The sequence below is a fragment of the Myotis lucifugus genome, unplaced genomic scaffold (genome assembly GCF_000147115.1).
Source record: "Myotis lucifugus unplaced genomic scaffold, Myoluc2.0 scaffold_150, whole genome shotgun sequence".
Classification (NCBI taxonomy): domain Eukaryota; kingdom Metazoa; phylum Chordata; class Mammalia; order Chiroptera; family Vespertilionidae; genus Myotis; species Myotis lucifugus.
The window spans coordinates 1,989,391-2,015,987 of NW_005871198.1; the positions used below are offsets into that span (position 1 = coordinate 1,989,391).

Genomic DNA, 26,597 nt, shown 5'->3' on the forward strand with positions numbered 1-26,597 from the left:
AAGACACCATTAAGAGAGTGAAAAGACAAGCCACAGAGTAGGGGAGACTATTTGAAAAAAACAGATAAAGGATACTGAAAAGATCTTGTGTTCATAATATATAAAGAACTTCTACCAATCAATAACAAAAGTACAGACAGCACTGTAGAGAAGATGGGCAAACAACTGAAATTACTTCACAAAATAGGTACTTCACAATTACCAATATAACATTGAAAAGCTATTTAATCACATTATAGAATATTATAGAATCACTAGAATGGTTAAATAAAAAGACTGACAGTACCAAATCTTAGCAACTTTGGTAAAGTTGACCCAAAATTTACATGTCTACAAAAACATAGGCATATATACACCTGAAAGAAAACTGTATGTATGTGCACTAAGTGATGTGTACAGGGATATTCATAGCAGCATTATTTGTAATAGATAAAAAATAGAAACAGATCAAATGTTCTTCAATAGCAGAGTAAATAAATTTTTGTGTATTCATACAATGGAATATTCTATAAAATTATAGATAAAAAGAAAAAAGCCAGATACAAAAGAGAATATACTCCATGATTCGACTTACAAAGGTTTCCAAATGAGAAAGAGAACTAATTATGATATTAGAAGTTATAATAGCAGGAGGCTTTGTGGAAGAGGGTTGGAAATGTGACTGGGTTTAGCATGAGGAAGCTGCTGGGGGTATTAATATTCTATTTTCAGATCTGGGTAGTAGTAACATAGGTGCATTCAATTGTATCAAGTCATTGAGCTGTTCTTCTTATTTGTGCATTTTTCTAAAAGCATTTCATACTTCAGTAAGTAAATTTATTAAAATATTGTACTTATGATAAAAGCAAAGGACAACTGAGTGATATTTTAAAAAGTAGAACTGGCAATTTTCACACTTCTTATGTTGCTCCATCAGCCATATTAGGAAGAGAGAGAGAAAAAAAGATGATGAATCATGCCCTTCAAGATGTCAGCCAAAAATTTGAAATTACCAAGATTGAAATGAAGATTTACAAACACTCTGAACTTTATCATATTTTTATACTGTATTATGTGATATTAACTGAGAAAATGAAGCCATGGTGATTAATAATCTATTTTAAAGCTAAGCAACAAAAATATGAAAACGATTGTCTATAGTTTTTCAGTACTGCTTATAAATATGTTATACTCAAGCCACTACTTCATTACATTTAAAATTTACTAAAGTTAACATTAACGCTTTTGAGGTTTTTTGGGGTTTTTTTGACAGTGATAAAGAAAAAACGACATATTACTGAGTAAACTGACTCTTCCTAAAAATGGACGTTAATACGAAGAAGTAATGTGCTGAAAAATTAAAACCATTTCTTTTTCTGAAAATACTCTCGGAAGTTGTTATAAAAAAATGCAGAAGATTTCAACATGCTAATATATGAAACATCCATAGACACTTAGTAGGCACAAAATAAATGTTAGCTATTGTCATTATTTGAATGAACAAGTGACTCCAGTGAGGGAGATTTTCTATAAAGTTGCATAGAGTTCAGTTTTTTCTTGACATATATGTTGTTATATTTGTGAGATTGTGTTTTAATAATGAAACCCATGCAAAAAGTTTAATGCATTGAAGAAGCCATTATCCTCTTCTTTAACGACTTCCTTAGGTGAAAGCATTGCTCTATGGATAAAGTGAATAAGTACAACTACTTTATAGCAGCTGCATTGTCTAGAATGTTAAAAAGTGATCCTCAAAGAAGCTCAGGGAGATGCACCTACATACGAAATATATCCCCAGTATTATTATAGGCAAGTTACTGCAGCAAATAAATAGTTGCCAGAAGTTTACAAAGTTCTGCAGAATGTTTTGAATATGGTTCATTTATAGAAACAAAAGTGTACAACAAAAGTGCAGAAACCTCATGGCACTTTGGAGATGAGAAGTGACTGTGGCTCTCTTTTGTACCACATAAAGATTTACCGATTATTTTATGACAAGTCATTTTTCAGAAAAATTAAAGATGTTTAATATTGATACTGGTGTTTATTTTCTTTAAAAGGGTGTGTGTTCAAATGTGTCTACCTAGTCCATGATAAGTGCCTGTCAGTAGTCTGCTGCCTAGAGAAACACACACATAAACACTTGAGCTGGCCCCTTAAATTAAAAGGGACAAAAATAATTATAATAAAAGAATCATTCTATATAGAGCATTTGAAAATGGATTGCTATGAAATAGCTATAATGCAATGTGCTTTTTATTTCTGAAAACAATTCAATGTATATAGTAGAACCTATAAAACCTCTCATCTTGCAAACTTTAAAAACTAGGAAACACAATTTCTTACCATTTATAAAATCTTCCACAGAATTTTCATGGGCTTTAAATGCAGTAGTTAAAATATTAATTAATTAACTACGAAGTCAAATCTGTTTAATTTTTAAACACAGTTTGACATCAGGGAAGATAGGAATTTCCTAGCCAATTTCAACGTCTTTGCTAAATTAGTAGACATTGTTGTATCATGACTGATAGCAATTAACAACATACTTTTATTTTTCCATTTGCATCTATGTGTCTTTGTGAAGCAGCATGTTTTAGTGGTGACAATTATTAAAAGCTCAATATATGAGTCAACTGAATTGGATTGCTGTATCACAAAGTATTAAATCAAGATTTAAAAAGTAATGAAAATTATTCAACCATTTTCTCAATATTATTAATATGCAAAATAAAATTTTATTCAAAATATTTTTACTTTAATTTATTTTAATGTTTCTACTTCAAATTTGTTTTATAATGTGCATGATATCTTAGTAAAGTAAATGTTCATATACACATATCACATTTGTGGTTCATGCTTAAAATTTTTATTGTTAAGAGGATACAATCAGAATACTTTAGAGATCACTGGTTTAGAAGTTGGAAAGAAAGAAAAAAGATGGTAAAGAAGGTGAGTGAATGACAATTCAAGAGATAGATAAAGGCCTGACTGGCTGACTCAGTGGTTGAGCATCGACCTATGAACTAGGAGGTCACGGTTCAGTTCCCAGTCAGGGCACATGCCCAGGTTATGGGCTCAAGCCCCAGTGTTGTATGCAGGAGGCAGTTGATCAATGATTCCCTCTCATCATTGATGTTTCCATCTCTTTCTCCCCCTCCTGTCATCTCTGAAATCATTAAAAATATATTTTAAAAAAGAGAAAGATAGAAGAACAAGGGTACGTACAGTGTTACTGGAAACTGAGGAGAAAAAAAAATTTTTTAAATGATGAAATGGTTAACAGAGTTTTTTGCAGCAGAAAACTCAGGAACTACGAGGTCTGAGAAAAAGCCATGGGATTTATGACTGATGATTAGAAAGTTATTGGTGAAAATATTTTTAGTCAAGTGGTAGGAACAGAAACCAGATGCTATGCAGTAAATACCCGATAATCAGGCAGTGGGAGGAAAGGAAAACGAGCCGGGAGAGCAGATCACTCTTAGGAACGCTTGGCAGAAAGTGAACAAGGCAAGGGAGAGGCAGAGTCAGACACTGCACTGGGCGTAGGCAGAACAATTGATGAAGTAAGTCAACGGGAAAGTGGGAGGGAACGCATCACAGTCAAAGGAGGAGAAGGAGGGGGGGACATTTTGTGAGGTAGGTGAGAGATCAAGTGCACTTCTAAGAAAAGACAAAGACAGCTGTGGAAATGGATTTCCTAAGGCCACACTATCAATGAATTAATTGATTACATTACTTCCTAAAATTGAGGAATGCCAGGTTGCAATTATGAGATAGACAAAATAGAAAAAGATTTGAAATATCTTCTCTGAATCCCTCACAAGAAACTGAAGCAGGGATCCTCTGATAACTGAGCAAGATTGAGGACCTGGATGTCTCTGAATTTATGTCAGAGTCAAATTAGTAAAATTACAAGACTGTTTTATTACTATTATTGTTGTTGTTATTTTACCAGCAGTGAAATAATATTGTTATTTTATTATTATTATTATTTACCTTACTTTTGGAAGGTGAGAAAACAGAAAGTGATTTTTAGGGACTGTAGAATGGAAAGTGAGAAAATTGTTAACAAGTTGGCTGTAAGGACTCTGTAGGTAAAAAAAAACAACAAGTGAAGCAAGGAAGAGCTGATAGGCAGAAAAGAATTAAAGACTGAGAGGGAAGAGCAGTGTTAGTAAGTGTGAGCACAGAGGAAAGTCTTAGAAACCAAGATCTCGATGATGGAGAAATTCTGAGGGACAGTGAGGTCCACGTTCTGATTGCACTTACAGGAGCCTGAAAAAGAGTAGAAAAAAATGTTCTATTAGATGTAAACCGTAAGGGCCTCTGATGTCATGCTGGTACAGGGATGACAAAGAGGAGGACATGAGATGAGGAGGGCATTATGAGCACATGCCCTCTATGCAGGGGAGGATCCTGGAGACGACGGTAGGGTCATTCTGTAGAACTTAAGAGCCGGTGTTGGATGGTGGTGTCAAACAGTGCTTCACAAAGTGATGAGGAATAGGCTGGGTGTGCAGGAAGCAGTGAGAAAGGCAGCCTTCATGGGAGAGGGTTACAAAAAAATGTTGAGGTGAGGAGGTGGGAAGCAGCCTTTAAGGACTACGTCCACGTTGGACACTTGTTCACAATAGCACGAGCTTTTTAATTTAAGCAACACTTTGGTGGCAAGAATGCCACTCAACATTTCACATAAAATGAATGCTCGAAGAAATAGTGAGACGAATCCTACTCATTAAAAATGGTTTCTAGCTCAAATAATAATATAGCAATGTTTCAAATCAGGTTGCCAGGATGGATACCTCTCAAAGACTCATGTGAAAGGCTCTGTTTTAATACCCAGGTTAAAATAATTTCAAATGTAATTTTTAAGGAACGGATTTAGAATACTTTTTCTAGATACAGAACTGTTATATGGTACACTGCAGTTCCCATCTGCCATCTGAAGCAAGAGTTGCTCTGCTGGACACTTTCCAAATGCTATGCATATGTCCACTGATTCAAGACTAATTTCACCAAAAGCTAATCTAAACAGAAAATGTGTCTTAGAGTTTATTCTACTGTCATTTCTATTTTTATAATTTAAACTAAGATTAATTTTCCTGCCCTTTGGCCACAGATTAAACCTCACACAAAGAGTTACAATTTGCCAATTAAAATAGGAACTATAGAAGTTACAACAATAACCATCCACATGAACTGATCATCTTAAGATTTACAAGAGGGCAAAATAAAGTAAAAGAAGGTTTAATTGATACACGCAGAGCTATTTAGTCTTCACAATACCAACATTGTAAGTGAACCAGCCTTGGTATTTTGAAGGGGATGCACTTGTTACAGCATCTTTAAAACAGCAACCCCTCTGCATGCCTGTCCATGATCTGGAGTGACAGCATGGACATCTTTGAGGGCAGCCAGACTGCCTGTTTACCTCCTTAAGAATAACGATTGTAGAGATTAGCTGTGCATTCTGACTGCATTTTAAAATACAAATATATTGGTTAAGCATTGGCTCAAGTGTCCATTTTATCTTTGGCTAAATTAATAGAGATTAGAGTAGCAAAAAGCAGATTGAATTGAACTTGGCAAAAGGTGTGAAGAGCTTCTCTACCATGAGTACTCTGAGACAAAATTCTTAAACTTGTTTTGCTCAAACAAATTGTGTGATTATATTGAGTTTTTCCTGCATCCAGGAGCTAGAATATTATTTTTCCTAAGAGGGTAGTCAAATCAACATCCAATTAGGATGGCGGCACTTCTAGATGTTAAATTGTCTAGTTCCCAGTTGCAGTAGGAGAAACAGAGGAAGGTGCAACTGAAATATTTGAATACTGTAAGTAGGTCTCTTCCTTTAGTACACAATATGTCCTTAAAACATGTGTTTGACTATAAAGACATAGTCCTCTCGATAGTATATGAAGGATTTATTTCCCAAATAAGATGGTAAGATCATTGATATATAATGCTTGTTAAGCTCTCTAGTCAGAGTTCCAACAAGGAATGGGTCTGATCCCAACAAGTCCAGCAGATAGAGGAAATCTTTAAATAATTGGGACAGAAAGTTTTTATCTTTTATCAGGACAATTAGGAAGCAGACACAGGCATTTTCTTTCCTGTGGGTCAATTGCCTCTTCTCCAACCCAGAGGAATGGACAGGGCAGATAGAAAACCTCAATTCTTTTAAACATCTGAACTTCTGGTGGCACTTGGAGCTGGAAGAGGAGAGAGAGATTGTCCCATCTCTCAACTACAATTGGGCCCAAGAGTGTCTAAATGTCAAACCACATGCATGCACCTGTAAATGCTGCTGAGGCCCCAATCAACTGCCAGCTCAAAACCCAACCAGCACGATCCCCTTTGAAGAAGAAGGTGTGCATTGGCAAGAGGTCAAGAGCGTTGGCTAAGAGGAGCAAGTGATTCCAGCAAGGAGTCTCACCAGGGAGGGCCACAGTCTAACGTTTTAGAAGTGAGAGAGATAAAAATGTGCTTCTAAGGAGCCCATAATAGAAGGCCTGCCAATCACAGGCCTGGGCAGCCTCTCTGCAAACAACCTCAGGCTGCAAGGGACAGGAACGATGTCAATGACAGCTTGTCTTTAGGACTGGGTGGAACAATCTCAACATCATGTTTTTTCAGTTGGTATAAAGAACATTCTGTGCAGAACAGACAGCTTATGAGTATAGATGGGTAATTGTATAAAAATTAGATAACCATCTGAAAGAGACGCCTGTTTTTATGGGTGATCAACTTTAGATTATTTTTTCATTTCACATTCTCGCTTGTTTAAACATTTTCCTCAGGAAAAACAACAACATTTGCCTCTATTTATAATGCACAATGAGAATATTATGAGATTTTTTTTAAACCCTTGATAATCTTATAAAGTATTTACAGTGATACAGCTATATAACAAACAAAAAGAGAAAACACACACACACACACACACACACACACACACACACACACATTAGAAGACAGATTGCATGAGGTTTACATGGTATCCTGGAATGATAATTTGATGTGCATCACAAACCTATATTTCTTATGGTTGGGTTTTCATCTTATTTATTTATTTTAATATGGAGTTTCTGAATTTCTGTTTCTGTTGTTCTTCATCCAAGTAGAATTTAATTCTGAGGAAGAAAGTTACTGAGAAACTTCTTCCCAAACATCACTTGAATTTACTTTTCTGATAAAATAAAAAGTACAGGCATGAAAGGAGCAGTTGTTTATATAAGCAGAGGAGGAGGTGGTTTTTTTAGTCTGTTAGGAGATTGAGTGATTTTTTACAAAGTATAAAGTGAAGTACATTATCTAGGATACTTCATGTTGTTTTAAATGTGGATGATATTTAGTCCGTGGGCCAAGACAGGCTATATGTGGCTTTCTGAGGAAAGGCAAGCTTTCTGTACCCTTGGGGAGAAGGGTCACACGTGGATATAATCATGCACTGGGAATCTCAATGAACGGTTTGAGAGATGAATGATTGATATGAAGAAATATTTTAATTTTTTTCATGGACATCTTATTTTATGGTAATGTTTATTTGTCCCTTTCTTTGTTCATGAGAAAAATACTCAGTACCTTGTAATTGAATCATTGTTTTCAGCAGGAACACTAAAAGCAGTACGCAAACTACAAGCCAAGAAAAACATGAGAAATAATTTAACAGTTGCTTTTTATTAACAGACAGGATTCTAATGACTCATTTCTAATGACAAGTTAAGTGGAAATTATACAAAATAAACAGGATTTATTTTTAAAGTACAACTCTAGAGTGGTTACAAAGGCCTGATGCATGCCAGTTCAAATTTATTGGTGTTCTTCTTTATTCTTTGCACACATTTTATTTTTCTCATTTTCTTCTGTACCTGATCTTCAAGTTGAAGGCTTGACATCTGTAAAGCAGTTCCTGACATAGAATTTTATTTCTTTCATTATTGTCAGGCCACAATCTTGTGCCTCAGTAATATAGAGCAACTGTATATACATACTCAGTTCTCAGTTTCCCTTTTATAACCATTCTTTGATTTATAATTTCAATATATAGTGACTAATCTAACTTGAACCAGAGATGTATATGGAATATTATATGACTATAGTATTTGCAACAATTGCATCGATGAGTTTATTTAAAAACATAAGATTTTCAATATGTATTTTAATGACTAAAATAAGTTCAAATATGTGTGCCTTTCTACTATATAATGACTACTGTTAGTGACTGTATATCATGCTTAACATATGAACATGTGAGTATGTAGTAGCCATTAATAAGCTAGACAAAGAAAAAGTTGTAAAACTTGAGTCTATATTATTCAAGCATTTCTCCATTTATTTAATACTAGAGGCCCGGTACATGAAATCTGTGCACTGGAGGGGGGTCCCTCAGCCCGGCCTGTGCTCTCCCGCAGTCCGTGAGCCCTCGGGGATGTCTGACTGCTGCGGAGGCAGGAGAGGCTCCCACCACTGCCACTGTACTTACCAGCCATGAACCTGACTTCTGGCTGAGCGGCAGTCCCTCTGTGGGAGCACACTGACCACCAAGGGGCAGCTCCTAATTAAGCATCTGCCCCCTGGTGGTCAGTGCGCATCATAGTGACGGGTCATTCCACTGTTCAGTCGATTTGCATATTAGCCTTTTATTATATAGGATGTAGTTATTTGATACCTACTGTATTTAAAACACTTAGATAAGAACTGAGAACATTGAATAGGACAGATATAGTCCTCATTCTAGTTGGTTTATATTTTTAACCAGAGAAATAGACATTAAACATTAATCCAGGTGTTATTTCATTGTATTTGTGAAAACTGCTTTGCAGTACAAGGACAAGGTGCTCAGAGACTAGAAAACAAAGGTTCTGGCTAAAGTCTACACGGTAAGGGAAACCTTGAAGGAAGTCTTGAGTTTGTGATAATGTCCTAGGTAAATGGAATAGCCACGCCTTACCTTGGGAAGGAAGAATGGTGGGATTGTAGAACTAAATAAAGGACATTAGAGTTGGAGTCCAGAGTGCTTATCATGTTATACAAGCTCTGCCTCATCTTGTTTCATAAATCTGGCCCCTCCCCTGAGTTATAACATGTAGTTGGTAAATTAAGCCATATAATTGTTGAAATTATCTAGAGATGGTTAATAAAAATAATTAGATCAATAACAAAACCTTGAGGAACACTTAACAGTCAATGGAATCCAAGAATGAGTAGTCAGAGTGGTAAGAGGGACACCAGAGACAGGAAAGGGAGTGACCAGACATGTTAAATGCTGCAGAGAGATAAGAGGGTAATGTCTGACATCTGCTTTTAGAAGTAGGATGGATGCTGCATAGAGAAAGAAGGGAAAAGAGCCTAGAGGGCTGGTGGATACAGAGAAAGCCTGGCAATAAATTTATAAACTCATGGTGAGTAATGGACTTACATTTTTGTGGGCTGTGGCTGAGTCAAGTGTAAACAAGTGTAGTAGTTTGGTTCCAGGAAATACCAACACTCGGACTCTGACCTGATTTGTCACTGGAAGTGTCACCAGGATCCCTCCTTTTGTCATTAGAAAAGGAGTTGGAGAATTATTTACCCGTGATGTACCACACTGTATTTTAAATCTCTGCTTAAACAATTTAAGAAATTCTGTTTGAACGATTTAGAGCTTGAGACTATGTGAGTCCAGGACGTTTGTATTCTCACACTGCAGCCAGGACCTGGGATAATACAGATGAATGGTTGTTGATGTACTCATTATCTATTGCCTCACAGTGCTGCCTACTCACCAGAAAGACTGAATGGCACACATCCAAAAACAGTTATTTAGTTCCTGAGGCTGTGGAGTTCAGCTGACCTAGGCTGGGTTTGCCCAAATGCCTGGGGCTCCTCTGGCTGTGATTGTCTCATCTCGGATGACTGGGATGACCTGAATCTGCTCTCTGTCCTGGTCAGCATCCAGCAAGCCGGTCTAGGCATGTTCTTATGGCAGAGTGGAAGAATAAGAACGAGAAAAAACAATTATGCAAGCATCTGTCAAGTCTCTGTTTGTGTTGATGTGCCAATGTCATCCGGGTCCAGAGGAAGTCACATGGACAAGTCAAAAGTCAGAGTATGAGGGCACTGAAAAAATGACAAGGACAGGACCTGGATACAGAGAATGGTAAAGAATTGGGGCCATAACAGTAACCAGCCCACCACACTGAATGAATATATGAATGATTGGATCATAGAATAGCACCAGGAGCACTGGACTAAGGGTCAGGAGACATATCCCAAAAGCTCAGCACTGTTTATTTTGTTAATTTGGGTGAATCATGTAATTATGCTGGACCCTAATTTTCTTACTGGTCTTTTCCAATCTTTAAAGCCTTTGATTCAAGCTTTCAATGAAATTTTTAATGAATTTAATGCTATACACAATCTGTAGGAGGAACTTAAGAAAAGTTGTTCATTGTGCTATCCTTTGGTGAATCAACATGGCTATGTGGATAGCCCAAAACGGGTAATTATGACTTTGTGAATCTTTGAATATTTTGTAATCACATTCAAACTGAAAAACTTCTAGTCGGAATTTGGGTATGAAACATAATGCTGAAAGTTCATTTTCTTTTTAGGTCTTAATTTTGGCTCCTATTTGATGATTCTTTGAAGCATACAACATACTAGTACAACATCAAACACTATATGCCATCTCATATGCGAGATGAATTTTTGGGTTTATTGATGTTATGCTTTAATAATTCATTGTTATGATGAATTATTATGCTTAAATTGACTGGAAGAACTTTGTCAAGTTTGCATGATACTGATACAAGTGTGATTTATTTTTAGGCAGATGTTATGATTTGCTTTATAAAAAGAATGACAATAATACAGAAGTGAAATCTCTTCATTATACAGTGTGTAATTATGCAATATATAATGAAATGCAGGGTTATTTACTATAGAGATAAAAACTGAGCAAAAATATTCTAAATGAAGAGTACTTTATAAGATTCACAAGAAGAAAGTAACATATACAAATGGCCTTTGGAAATGACTTTCCACATCTGAGATGTCTTCTTATACTAGTCACTTAGAGTGCCACAAAACTTCCACACCCAGGTTACCAAAATATATGGATGAAAATGTAGTTTGTAACTCCCTTTGACACATAAGAATGTTCTGTTCCAGATATGAGAAATAACTTGCCATTTGATAAATGTTTACCCTTGTCATATCCCTGGGAAGCATTTATTTTGGACTGATAATTTACTTGTAAAATCAATCACTCTGGCCTGTCTCATTTCAGAGTCTCCGTGTAGATATATCCAAGAAACTTCATTCCCATCAAGCTGGCCCGGATTCAAAAGTACCAGTTGGTTGTCAAAATGCTTTGGCTGATCTGGAGAAAGAGAGAAGCAAGAGCGGAGCAGCGGCAGTAGCAGGCACCGATGGAACCACAGGTCGTTAGCCACATGATGGGGGCTCCAGCCACCTCCGCGACAAATGCACAATATACAGATTCTTACTACCATTTTGTTTAGAATATATAATTCAGTCAAAGTGACTGTCTGACCTGAAAATCTCATTGGAATAGTTTTAAATGCAGCATAATATTGAACACTCACACTAATGCTAGGTCTCTTCATTGTTTTTTATTAGATTTTTCTCACTTATGGTTTTCATGGCCAAGGAAGTACTTTATTCTAAGACTGCTTGTATTATCATGACACTGACATTTTTAAATTTTTGCTAGAATTAAGAAGGATTAATGTCTTGAGGTGAGGTTAACATAATTGCGATGTTTCCGTTTAAAGAAGCGTCAGCTAAGTAATCTAGTGCAGACTTGAAATATCACAGCTTCGTTTATAGAAAGGGTGATCTGATCGTTTTCACCTCTACTGAAAGCAAAACAGGAGCAAGTGGACTTGTGGAGATGTTGATAGCATTCAATTAAGCCACCCAGTCTAACTTCCATATTGTGCAAACCTGAGATGAGTTAGCAAGGGAATTATTTTAGGCACAGCAAAGCAGCTCAATGTCTATTACACGTTATCTTTGAAACTTTACACTGCAGTTTGTAAGAAAAATGAAACTGTAATTATTCTTAAGCATATGGTTTGTTTCTTCTCCCTCCTTATCTGGTTTTGTAGCGAGCGCTCTTTCTTCCTCCAAGGGCATGTAAAAGTCACACGACTAGATAAGAAGTCTCCGCAGTGTTGCTGCTGAAACTCTGTACAATCTGTTCTTTCATGTAGTTAGCTCACTGGCTTCTGACACTCCCATAAAAATATCCCATGGAGCTTTTCTTATTACCTTTTCATTGACTCTCTTCGAGTGATAAAAATGAAATTCTGTAAAGGGCTTTGAAAACCATGCATATTGCCATTCCTCCCATTCCTCCGAGTTTCAAACACTAACCAAGTACAACTAGACAAGAAACAGCTACTACAGGAAAAATTGCTGCAGTGTGTTGAGTCTCAAGCCATCATTAATTTATAGGAAACTATTTTTTTTCCCTAAGATGATGGATCCTAAAAAGTACCAGATAACACATTCCTGCGATCAAAGCTTTTGTTTCAGTTATAGGGAAATTTGTCTGACCTATCACTGTGTGTGCATCTTCCTGGGAGAGTACATTGCAGCCCCAGCTTTGCAGCCCGAATGAATAGTTCAGAGTATATCACAGATCAGGGCAAGCCCTGTCTCAAACATACTGCCTGCAAGTGACGATTTAAGGAAAAATATCTTTGTATTAAAGTATAGGTTCTAGGCAAGACTACCAAATTTTATTCAAGAGAGTAAAATGAACCGTTACTTAGGTTAGGTAATCTCAACATGCATTTTTTCCCCCAGAAAAATTATTTAGTATGCTCATCTGAGCAATGTTTTCATTTGCTATCCCATTTGTGATCACAATACATCACAGAGTCGGTCTCCATTATGAACTAGAGTGGTGTGACAATTCCATATGTGAAAACACAAAAGTTAAGTAAAGCAGGAACATTATTCTTCAAATTTCATCTACCTCATGTAATATAGTTTATGTTTTTTGGTTTAAAATAGAAAGACTCATTGTCTCTCTACTGAGCATTTACCAGACTTGGAATGAATTCTCATCTCTGAACAGCCACCACTGTGGAGTTCCGATGGGCAAAGGGCATCCTCTCTGGGCTTCCCTCTCTTTTTACTACTTAGACACAAGTCGGTCATTTTCTAAACTCTCTCTGGTGAGAGTGCCAGTTTTAGAATCTTTGTAGCATATTATATAAAAAAAAAAACCGTATTAGGACAGGGTTCCAGCTTCTGTAGTTTTTTCTGTAGTTTTACTCGTTCTGGACGCCTAGAGCTTTTTCTTCCAGGTAGATGAAGTCGAACCACTTTGAATGTGTATCTAATAATTTCTCTAGAGGGAATTCCTTCTTTTGGAATTGAATGTAAATACCTGGAAGTTTCACTGTGAACGCACATATGTCAACGATTGAACGTAAATACCTGGAAGTTTGACTGTGAACGCACATATGTCAACAGTTCTGCTGTTGCAGCCAGGAGGACAGCCAAGTATATATACCTCGGTCAGCCCTATCCCCCTGTCACTAGGACCCTGATGGAAATGACTCCCCACACCTCCTGGATGACCTTCTGTGGGTCCTTCATTCACTCTGGTTGCTTGGCGATGACCACGTATTATTTTAGGAGCACTGTTATTAAGTCTGCAGGTTGTTTTGTTCATAAATTACTAAGAGAACAGTTCTCTGAAAGTAGGATGATTAAGTGGTTAACCTTTGGAGTCTGAACTCAGACTGCTGGGATTAAATCTTGTCTGTCCCACTCGCTGGCTGTGTACCACGAGCCATTTGTTAGTGTCTCTATCTCTTTATTTGTAAAATTGGGTTAATAACAGTGCTACACCGTAAGCTCTTTCAAAAGCTGCATTAGATAAAATAGGTTAAAGTTGGTGTAGAACACCATCAGCTCCAATCGAATCCTCGCTATTATAATTAACGTCGGCATCTCTATGAGTTGATGGCTAAGAAAAACTTGGTTTCCTGGCGGTGTGCTCTGCAACGTGCAGGTGAAGATCTCCTCCTGTGGCTCTTGCAGACTTTCAGTTTCTATCTGTTTTTTTCCCTTTGAGAACCGTATCCCATTGGGAAGTTCATGGCCTCTAGGAATCCTATGGACATGAGAAGGGACTAGAAATCTTCTGGAGATGAGTCACTGATTCCCCTGAGTCCAAGAAACACGGTAATTGTGCAGAGACAAGGAGGCCCTGAAACTTCCTAACAGACCCCTTTCCCATCTTACCTCTGCGGCAGGGAGAGCGGAGGCTTCACCTGTGCCATTCTTGGTGGGTGACGTGTGTCACGTGCAGATGTTTGTTTTAAGCAATTTGTTGCCTGGCTCATTCCCAGGGTAAACTTGTGTGGGGCAGCGTATTAAGGAGGGCTCTCAGGAAAACACATAGGCAGAGGAACTAAAGCAGGCCTGGGGAGAGGAAGAAGTTAAAAGACACTGAAGACCTCGGCTGATCCCACTGGGAGCTCTGGAACTGGCCTGGCTCTTCAGAGTTGCCCTGTGTTGGGGTGAGGGGACCAGGCCGTTACAGCTCCCGAATCAGTCAGGCATTGGATGCAGATGCCCCTGAGGAGGGGGCATGGCTGTGGGCAAGGTGGCTTCCTTCAGCCAAGAGCAGTCCTTTGGTATCAGAGGATTCTCAGTCAGTTGTGAGGAGGATGTGATTATTATGTAGGCCACTCCCTAATGCAGTGGTTGCTTCTGGTGATCCGGTGCTAAACAGGAGGCTTCATCTTTTAAAATATGCCTGTTTGGTTTTGCCCTACATAAATGTTCTCTACTGAACAAATTTTATACTTTCCTAATCAACATTCTCTAATGGAATTGCCTTTCTTTTGAAGCTTCAACTATGTTCTTCTAATTATTCCTACATCTTCATGCTAAACTCGAGACTCATCCTCCATACATTAGACTTGCCAAGTGGTGAGAAGCCTAGGTGAGAAAATAGAGCACAGCTACTCTGAGGTCTAGTCCCAGCTCTGCGCAAACTAGATGGGTGGCCTTCCACAAAATATTTCACTTTTCTGAGGCCTATTTTCCTCACCAAAATAGGAGGTGTGCCAGGTCGTTTTCATGCCCTGTCAGTTCTGAAAGCGTTGCTTCTATGGCCTATTCTGATATCACAGAGTGATGCAACTGTTGCTCATCTCTCAGTAAGGCTCACATGGAGATGATCCCACATCTACGAACACACTTATTATGGTAAATTAACCAGGTGAGAGGAAAGGCGCTCCATGGAAAAACGTTTCACTGAGGTCAAGGAGGGAGCCAGAACTAAAGAATGGATCTATAGGAAACCAAAGCAGTCTTTATATTGAGTTTTAAATTAATTCTAATGTTAAACTTCCGATTTTACTTCTATGATGGAAAACAAAACACAAGGCAGCTCCCCATCAGGATTAGTGTGAGAATTAGACAAAGTTAGGGTTCTGTATTAAAGACCTTGACCGAATGATTGAATGTATGCTACAAAGAGGTAGTACTTTAGATATAAAATATAGTCTTGTCTCTCAATTTTAAGAAACACTTCAGCAATTAGTGTTATTCTGAGCATTGTGTAATTTGAAGCATAATAATTACTTTTACTCCAGACCAGAAAACCTGTTATTTAAAATATTGGATCATTTCAAACCAGTAATCCAAAAATCTGGTATATTTTTTATCCTGCCATTTAACATCAATGCAGCGTTTTCATAACATAAACAAAATAATGACACCAGTAGAATTGCCCTTATATTTCCAGGGAATACTATCTAAGTTTTGGAACTACTGACAGCCTGAAGTAAAATGTTATAAGATTGCTCTTCATTTTATAGCAACTTCTTTCCCTCTTCTCAGAAGGTTTAAATGTTTGAGAATATGCTGGAAGGAGACCCGCAGTCATTTCAAATTCTTTGAACAATTCTGCAATATCATTTCCTATTAGGCAGTTGTGTGCGTACTGACAGCCTTGCCCCTCGTCTTCCCTGGAGATTAATTTATTTCCTGCAGTGCTTGCTCTTCATGGGAAATCTGACTCCTCAGCCTTCACCAGTGGGAGTTCTCATCAGCAGAATGTTAATTATAAAAGCAAAACTATATACCGTATTGAAAGGGAAAAACAGTTCTCCAAGCAAAGTAAACTTTGTCTTTCCTTGTCTTTTCTTTTCACTCCATTCTCTCCGCAATCTGTGGCTGGACAGAACATTCGCCATCGGGGAAGCAGTCTGTGAGATGGTGAGGAATAGAGGAAAATGTGCCGGCTTTGCAACCAGACAGACCCAAGACTGAGCTGCCACGTTACTCTGTGATTTCGTTTCCTGGTCTGTAAAAGGAGGATAGAAATATTGGCCTCACATGAAATTGTGTAATGAGACTGGCATAGAGTAGACACTAAAAAATTATCATTATTACAAAGCTCCTTCAACAACCTTTGTTTAGCACTTGCTGTATATTAGTCGCTATGGCATAATATTAACCGTGTATCATGGTGGTTTATGAAAGAACCTATTAGAGATTTGAAGAAATATATCTTTCAGGTCTTAAGAGACAGAAATGTTAGACTAAGACAGATTACTGAGATACCCTGTTTTGAAACCTGGTCTTAATCTTCATTTTCTGACTCTTCTCATCACCACTTTTACAGCTTTATAGTGGTTACTAAGGACTTATGAACATATTATTTTTTCACCAATAAGTCCTTTAAAAAAATCCCCAAACTCTTTGCTAATAGTTTTAGGTCTATTAGAACTTAAAAATGCCTTTGAGTTTATTCTTTAAAATTATTTTCTCTAAAATAAAAAATTGTCAGTTTCTCTTTGATTTTGTCTCAGAAATAAAACTTTGGTAAATTAAATCTTGAGACAGAGAAGGCAATAGCATGACAGCAAAGTGTAAATAAGGCTGAAAAACTTACCAGATGAAGAAACAAAATCTATTACTTTAAGGCCAGAAAGATCAGTTTCAATAACATGATTGTGATTAATCATTTCATTTAAGTGAATTAACTTTTTACATATTTCCCCCTGTTATTTTATGATTTGGGGGTGACATTAGAAAGAGAACAACTAAAGCATTAGATGAAGAGATGTTATGGTGCACACTCATAACAACTGAGACCTAGTACAGGCCGCTACAAGTAGAGATGAGCTGTGTGTGTGATGTACAACTTATGATAAGGAGTATTCTTTCGTATGAAAAAATAACATTTTTTCTTAAGATCAGTGATAGTATTTAACTTGGGTAGAACAATGGGCTGGATATATATGATAAGCTTTGACTTTCATAGAGTCAAGTACAAATCATTGATTGATTCTTTTTTAATGGTAATTGCATTTTTAAAGCATGAAAGTCACTACTAAATAAGTTTTTGAGCCTCCCCCTCCATTTTACTCATGAATAATATTTAATCTTATTATTTTAAATTGCCCTTCCCCTTTTTCTCACCATTTTTGGGGGGCAGGCAAAAATATTTTAGTTATTTTTCCAAACTAAATCTGGTTTTTATTTTGTTCAAGAAGACCACCTTTAATCTGACCCATGAACTAAGCAAAACAAGAAGGAACAGATGACGTAACTTTCAAAATTTATTTCAGTGTTTCTCTAAGTTCTTGAACATAAAGAAAGTCACATATGAGCATGTTAAAAATACTTATTCTCAGGATCTGCTCTCTAGAGCAGAGTTGGCAAACTCTGGCAGTTGGTCTAACCTGTCCCATTGCCTGCTTTTGTACAGCCACAAAGTAAGAATTTTATTTTTTATTTTTAAGTGTTTGGAAAAAATTAAAGGAAAAGAAATATTTTTGACCTGTCAAAATTTCATATGATTCAAATTTCAATGTCTCTATGAAGTTTTATTGGAACACAGCCACACTCGTTCATTTAGCTATTATCTATGGCTCTTTTCCTGCTCCTACTCGATCAGCAGAGTTGAGTAGTTTTGACGGAAACCAGATGCAAAGCCTCAAATATTTACTATTTGGCCCTTTAGAGTAAAAGTTTGCTAACCTCTGCTCTAGAGAGTGTAATTCAGAAGTTGTCAGGTAGGAACTTGGAATCTATTGCAACTTGTTTCTTGGGTGATTGGGGTCTCCGGACCACACTTTTAAAATAATGCAGTAGAAGACTTGTAAGTAACTTCTCTTTTTTTCTCACTCATCACACCCACTACATCAACAAGCCCTATTGGCTTTATCTTCACACAATGTCTAGAATACAATCATTTTTTAGCATGGTCACTGTTATCAACCTAGTTCAAGTCATCATCATTTCTCATCTGGACTCTTGTATTGAGAACCTGACTAATCTATCTGCTTCTGCCCTTACTTCATACTGTCCCCATTCTCCACACAGCAATCAGAGTAATTATGTTAAAACCTTAATCAGATCATGGAACTCCTTTCCTCACAATCCTCCAGGGATCACTCTACTTCTTCCCCTTTCTCACAATTGGCCTCCTAACTGTTCCTCAGAAACGCTAGGGGTCCTCCATCCTCAGTGCTTCCATAGGCTGTTTTCTCTCTGTCACAATCTTCCCTCCAGAAATCGGCATGGCTTTCAGCTTTGCCTCTTTTAGTTCTTTCCTAAAAGCACACAGTTTCATAGCCATTACCTTCTTTGTGATGCCTCCTGTAACCACCTCATTTAGATTTGTAGTGTTCCTAGCTGGACCTGCCTATCTCCCTAATGCCATCTAAAACTTTATTTCTTATTTTGATTATGGGTCACCTTTCCTAGGTGAGGGCATTATGATGGCAGAGACTTTCTATCAGTGCTCTGTATCCTTAGGTTCTAGAAAATGGCATGGCTCATCATAGGTTCTCAATAAATATTTGAGTAAAGAAATGAACCCCAGACTCCCATTCTGTTGTTGAAATATAGTGTATGACACCTGTCAAACAATTTCTGTGTGAAAAAAGTTGCCAGTAGTATAAGTGTCAGACCCATTTCTGAAAAATGGTACAATATCTTATAACCACTATAGATGAGAAGAATAAAGCAGCTAGTTCAATCTCAACCAATAACTGAATTATAACACATGCTAAGAAAAGTATAAGATGAATATAGATATGAAAATGGTACATGGATGAAAATCCTGTTGGAAATATTCAGGAGGGATTCCAGGAAAACACATTTCACAATCAAGCTGCCTACTAAAGGTGCTTACTGCAGATTTTACTGTTCACCATCAAGTTGAGCAATTTGAGGAGATTGGCACTCAAAATTCCCAACAGAGAAACAAGCAGGGTTTGACTGACCTGGGTTCAAATGAAGTCTTTAGGAAATACCAATTTTATGAAAGAAGGTAAAGCACTTTTATTTATACTTGAACTTGATTCCTTCAAAATAGAAGAAAATAAAAATTTTCTTTCACTTTAATCCTCTCAGTCAACAAATTAGCCATTAATGTTATATGTATAAAGCTTTGATTTGTTGGTTGAACAGCAGGTTATTCCTACATAAATGTAGATTTTGACTATCACAGGACACTTTTGACTATTGAAGGATAGTGTTTGGAGAGAAAAACAAAACAAAACTACATTCTATATCTATTCCTCAGTGGATGAAATGTTTGGCTTGGTCTCCAAGGAGCTGAGTATATATTATTCCACATCTCTCACTTAATTTGATCATTTAAGTAATTGTGAGTATTCAAAAGTAATCAGTGACTATTGAATTAAATGTAAGAAACATCACCTCCATATTAAGTTTGTGACATTTTAAAAGGAATGGTTGGTGAATACCAAAAGAACTGAGGTTTTAAATCAATTTGAATTTTATAACCTAAGTAATCATCAGAAAAATAAGTTCCTGCACATTTTGAGACTTCTTGAAAGTTAATGCAATAAACAACACAGTTTCAATTCAATGTTACATCTGTTCTGTCAACTTGAGTGTGGATGTTAGTTGGAGCATTCCTACACTGGGTGGAAGATTGGACTAGTTCAGGCAGAGAGAGGCCACTTACAAGGTCCCCTCCAAAACTAAGATTGTTTAAATCCTATTATTTTATGTCAAAATAATCTCATTATACTAATCCCATCTCCTCCTGTTTTTCTGCTTAACTATGTACTATCTTAAATCAGTTTATTGACAAGGGAGAGTGAGACTAATAACTGTCAAGATGACAAATTGAACTTTCAAACTATGGCCTTATAATAGTTTTATGTGAATATGAGATGGTAATAGCAAGTAATATTCCTGTAGCACTTTACATTTTACAAAGTACTTGCAGGTCCATTATTTCATTTGCTATTTCTTCAACTCTGTGATTCAGTTATGATTATCAAAATTCATTCACTGATAAAGTAATGGAATTTAGAGATTCCTCAAGACCCATAGCCAGTAAGTCTCAGAATAAGGAATCATACCGAGGCCTTTATTTTCTGTTTTCTATACTACAGTATATCTATTTCATTTGCCCTCAATCTCCATTTCCCCCAAGAAAAGCAGCACTCTGAGGGAGGAATACTGTTGTTATCCCTTTTTTACAAATAAAGTCACAAAGATAGTAGGAGATAGGAGTGAGAATAAAATCTGGGCATACTGCCTAAAAACCCTATGTCCTTTCATCTATAATGTATATACTACTACAGTGTGTCGATTTATTGCTGCTGTGGTGCAAGGAAGACCAAAATATCCACGGGCAGCAGTTGGGAATAGTGGGTGATGAGGAGAGGAAAAGAAACCAAGGAGAACATGGAATCCAGGCTGCCTCTCTCTCATCAGCCACTGACTGCCCCTGCTCTGCCCCCAGCCCTCAGCCCCAAGCCCCAGTTGACACTGAGAGGAGATGTTGACAGAGGAGAATAAATCAGGCTGCTGAGGGAATTAACATGATGTGTGGAGAAATTCCACTTCTTTCTGCTTTGACATCTCCTTTCCTAAAACTTTCCCAATTAGCCTGTGAGCTACCCAGAGGTCACAAAACTATATACATTGTCTTTCTATTTCACACATATAAAAATAACTGGCAGTTGGTGAGAATAAAATTCCTCACTGTAAAATATAAAACCCTTTACATTTATTAACTCATTCAATCTTTGTCATAATAGGCACATAGGCATCATGTATAAAATAAGAACTATTATACTTCCCCCATTTATTAAAGATGAGGACATGAGGCACATAAAGGTTAGATGACTTCCTTAAGGTTACAGAGTTAATATCTAGCAGAAAAAGAAGGAAGGACAGGAGGGAGGGAGGGGAGGAGGGAGCTGGGAAAGAGGCAGGAGGGGAGGGGAGAAAGGAAAGAAAGGGAGGGTGAAGGGAAGAGAGGAAAGAAGAGAAACAAAGAAGAAAGAAACAAAGGGGCCAAATATGTGGTGACAGAAGATGATTTGACTTCGGGTGGTGGGCACACAGTGCAATATACAGATAATGTGTCATAGAAATGTATGCTTGAAACCTATTAACCAAATTCACCCCAATAAATTAACTTAAAATTTAAATAAATTAAGGGTCGAATAAAAAAAAAAAGAAACAAAGGTAAGGAGAGAGGAAGGAGGAGAGAAAGGGAGAGATGAATGGAAAAAGGAAGGAGAGGAAGGAGGGAGGGAAAAGAGAGGAAGGAAGGAGTGCGGAAGGCAAAGCTAATGGGCCCTGGGGCAAGAGCCTCCGAGGCATCCTCTGGGTGTCCATGTGGCCAGCACCTATCAGATCACTAATGACAGGTATGGAGAGCGAAAGGGATGACTGGTTTTCTTTACCTCTTGACTGTATGGTGCTAGTGCATGCTATTAGGGGTTTTAAGCCCCCCCACACGCACACACACTGCTCCATCAAGCCGTACTGGAAAAGAATCAAGTGTCTTGCCTGCACACAGACACATTTCCTATTTGCAATGTAGCTTTCTTTACTTGAGTGTGGATATGATGCTGTGGTGAAGTCAAGTCTGTGTATATGTTAATCAGAAGCTTTAGCTCAGACAGCTGATGCTTGAGACCTGTTGCCTTCTCTTCCTTTGAACATTTATACGTAACCTTTTCTCCTCTGTAGTCTTCAGAACGCCACCAGGGCTGGGCTCTTTTCTGCAGGAGTGCTGGTCTGCAATCAGATATTCATTTTAGAGCACAATCAACCTCAGGCTCTTTGTGAAGTTGTGTGATTGCTGGACAAGTTTCTCAACGTCACTGTGAATTCACTTTTTCCCCTTACATTTCCTATATAATAGAGTTTTTATGCGGACAAACTAAAAATGCAAAGGAAAGCACTTTGTAAACTGAAAAACACTACAAATTCAAGGTGTTATCTCCTAGCTCATAAAAATACTTACCTTTTATCTAAAGAGTTTACATTTCTTACTTTTTTTTTTTACTCTTCTTATTTTTATCTCAGTTATTTCTTTAAAAGCATATATTCATGAGAGTGTCCTATAAGCAGTATTTGAAAGCAAGTAGTTTTCTTCCTGGCTATTTCCAATACATATTTCTGATAGACCCTTCTTATTTTTCCTTTCCTTATAGAAATGTTCAAAAATGAAAAACATCAAAAATAACGAGATGTGACTGAAGCCACTTGGGTAGTGACCATAAATGTTGTGATGGAAAAGTAAGCCTGGCCTTCTAGCTGAAAAACAACGATTTCCCAACGGCCCCCACAAGAAACTCGATTGCCCAGCGCAAAGAAGAAAACAACTTTAAACGTTTTAACAGATAAGCAAAGCAGAAACCTATGTATAGATGTCGCATAGTCTACTCTGTTGTGCCAAAACCTTTAAGTATTGTTTCATTGTCACCAGAACATATTTTTTTAATGTGCACATTTTGTGTGGTTCTTATTTTCACTAACAGCTATTAAGCAATTGGAAAACGATTTTATATTTCAGTTTCTGAGTAAAACCAGTACAAAATAGGATGATGAGTCACCAAATACTTTTCTTTTTACAAGTGGTTTTGCATTTTTTTGGTGTTCTCATCATTCGGTTAAAAATAACTTTAAGATATTATGGAGTGATTTAGAATACCCAAGTTTCTAATCTGACTCGCTTGGGGCTGTATAAATGAATTTTACTTCACATTTTTAATTTGTTGTGGAAGTACCCTGTAAATAAGTGTGTTGAGGTTTACCAGCCCAAGCCATCGTGAGACTTGGGGATTTTATCATAACTTTCTCCCCTGTTTCCTAACAACCAGAATTCATGACCACAGTTTCACCAAAGTTCTGCTAATATGCCTTAGTTTATGTACTGTATAATCCTTTTGATGGATGTTTATTAGGATCCTAGAAAAATTATTTTATTTATGTATTATTATGTGTTAAGTATACAGGGACAATTTTATGTTGCATCTAACAAAATAAAGAGACAGATAAGTTTTCTCATTGAAGTTATACAGGAATTTAATGTCAAGCTTTGGCTTTGTTCATAGGTCATACTCTTTACAAAAGTTATTAGTTAATCTCCTATCTCATAATTTTTTTTAATGTATAGAAACAATCCATTGGTTTAGTTCCAAAGAGTTTCTGATGACAACAAATCACTAGACAACTTTTCAACAAAAGAGAAAATTACTGTTATAGACTTTTTACAAAATGTTTATACAGTCATGCACCCCTTAACAATGTGTTGGACAATGATGGGCCACATATACAATGGTGGTGCCATAGAATACAAAGAAGCTGAGAAATTCCTATTGCCTAGTGACATCATAGCCATTGTAACATTAGCTCAGAGGCTGCAAAAATCAACAAAGCTGTGGACGAGACGGCAAACAGCCTTAACCGAAGTGTGGATGACCTTGAGGAACTCCTAGAGGTGGTTCCTCAGCAATTGATTAATGAGAAGTTGTTGCAACTAGTACAGGAACACGAAGCTGAAGACTAGGCAAGGTAAACGGAACACACAGAAGAAAAAGAAGAACCCCTAGGGAAAGTCAGTGACGAATTTGGCAGAAGCTTTTTCAGACCTCAAAAAACTCCTCAAAAAGTGTGGAAACATGGACCCCAATCTGGACAGGTATTCGTGGTACATTATCTATTTACAAACAAACCTACGATGGAAAAAAAGAAACAAACCAAGCAAGCCATCGCGGACATGTTTCTGAAAGGAGTGACACCTGCCCAAGCAGAGCCTCCAGCAGGGCCTTCAGGAGGTCTCGCAGCAGAAGGCATTGTGGTCATGAGATGGCAGCGCTATGAGGGACACTGTCCCTGAAGACCTGCCAGCGGGACAGGATGTGGGAACGGAAGGGAGTGATACTGATGATCCTGACCCTGTGCAGGCCTGGGCTAATGTGTGTGTTTGTGCTTTCATTTCTAACAAAAACATTTTAAAAGTAAATAAAAATTTTAAAAATAGGAAAAAGCTTTTAGAATAAGAGTATAAAGAAATAAAATGTTTTTGTACAGCAGTACAATATGCTTACATTTAAAGTTTATTACAAAAGAATTGAAGAGTTTAAGAAATAAAAAGTATATAAGGTAAAAAAGTTACAGTAAGGTAAGGTTAATTCATTATTGGAGGAAGAAAAATATTTTTATCAATTTAATATAGACTAAGTGCTGTACAGTGTTTCAACAATAATGTACAGTGCTGTCCTAGGCCTTCACAATCACCACTCACTCACTTACTCCCCAGAGCAACTTTTAGTCCTGCAAACTCTATTCATGGTAAATGCCCTGTAGGGGTATACCATTTTTAACCTTTTATACTGTATTTTTACTGTACTTTTCCTCTTTAGAATATGTTTAAACATATAAATACTTACCATTGTGTTATAATTGCCTACATTATTCAGTACAATGATATGCTGTAGGCTTATAACCTAGGAGCAGTAGGCTGTACCATGTAGCCTAGATGTGTAGCAGGCTATACCATCCAGGTTTATGTAAGTGCACTCTATGATGTTTGCGCAGTGATCAAATTTCCTAATGACACATTTCTCAGAATGTATTCCCATTAAGTGATGCATGACGGTTCTGATTTAGCCTATGTTCCCATATCTTTTTTTTTTCTTTTTAAGTGAAAATGAATCCTGATGTACAATATCCTAAGGCAGTGATGGCGAACCTATGACACGTGTGTCAGAGGTGACACGCGAACTCATTTTTTTGGTTGATTTTTCTTTGTTAAATGGCATTTAAATATATAAAATAAATATCAAAAATATAAGTCTTTGTTTTACTATGGTTGCAAATATCAAAAAATTTCTATATGTGACATGGCACCAGAGTTAAGTTAGGGTTTTTCAAAATGCTGACACGCCGAGCTCAAAAGGTTCGCCATCACTGTCCTAAAGATTGTTTAGCAATTAGGTAATATCATTAGTTATCTACGTTTCTGAAAATTTCTGGGATTTCACTGTTGTTGTTTTTTGTTGTTTTTTTTGTTGTTGTTGCTTGTTTAGGCCTCTGTGAACAATAACTTCAGTTTATGACCCCACATTTGATTATTGAAGTACACAGAGAATCCTTTCTCAAACCAACAACCTTGGCAAACTCATGCTATTTTTCAAATAGTAATGGGTACTTAGTTGGGATTGTCTTTTGTTGTATATGAGAACAATTGAATTTGTACATTTAGTAAGTACAATTCCTTAATTAGAAAAAGCAAGCGAAAGCATCTACTCCTCAGTTTAATTGTAAATTAAATCAAGGGCTTTCTGGTGGAAATTACATATAACATTCCTAATTTAATATGAATCCTTCTGTGCTTGATGTTGAAAAATGTAATAACTTTATGCTCCTCTATGGAAGATTTGGGAAGGTTGAAAATAAATTTTCTAATTTCCATGTGTATGTATGTGTGTGTTCTCTGTCATGTTTAGCTGTGGAATAACATCTTCTAACAACTAAGTTAAAATATTCCTTAACTAAAAGTAAAATCACTTTGAAACAACATGGAGCGACCTGGAGTGGATTATGCTAAGTGAAATAAGCCAGTCAGAGAAAAATAATTATCACAGGATCTTACTCATGTGGAATCTTATGAACAAAATAAACTAATGAACAAAATAAATCCAGAGACATAGAAGCATGGAACAGACGGAGAATTTCAGAGGGGAGGTGGGGGTGCGGAGGTAGGTGGGGTGAGATTAATGGGGGGATTTGTAGGCATATATGCATAGTCCATGGTCACATACATAGCGTGGTACAGGCCTGGGAGAGGCAGATGGGTGGTAGGGAAATGGGGGGAAGAAGGGGAGACATTTGTAATCCTATATAATAAAAGGGTAATATGCAAATTGTTGGAAGCTACCCATTGTCTTCACTATCAGAGAAGTGTAAACAAGGAGCCCGAAATTCTGGTGAACCTTGAGCCCTGGCAAGGGCCAGAGCTATGCACCGATTGTTTAGTCGGGACAATGGTAGCTCAAGCAATTTCCTGACCAAATAGTCTCAGAGTAAATCTTTCCTAATATTTACTGACCTTTAAGATAGTCTGTCTGTTACCAGAATTGCCTGCCTCACTAAGGGCAATATGTGTATCCAAAATTGAATAAAAGGTTGACAAGGCCTGGGCACCAGTGAAGTCCTTCCCCTTGCGTTGGACTCTACGCCTGGCCCCCATTATTTCCAAATTATTATTTCTTGTCTCATCTCTGTCATTTGCACGCGGCCCTTCTCCAGATCCCGAACCCTGAACCACGCGGGACATG

The 26,597-nt window shown here is 37.2% G+C and overlaps 1 protein-coding gene across 1 annotated transcript in view; it reads left to right on the forward strand.

The window, feature by feature from the left end:
* THEMIS (thymocyte selection associated) overlaps positions 1-22,541 on the forward strand; it is a 124,186-nt gene extending 101,645 nt beyond the window's left edge. The window contains exons 5-6 of the mRNA XM_023759152.1: positions 11,255-11,390; positions 22,467-22,541. Of these exons, the coding sequence (XP_023614920.1) occupies positions 11,255-11,390; positions 22,467-22,498 (168 nt within the window). The 3' untranslated portion in view covers positions 22,499-22,541. The remainder of the gene's footprint in view (positions 1-11,254; positions 11,391-22,466) is intronic.
* Positions 22,542-26,597: the final 4,056 nt, after the last annotated feature.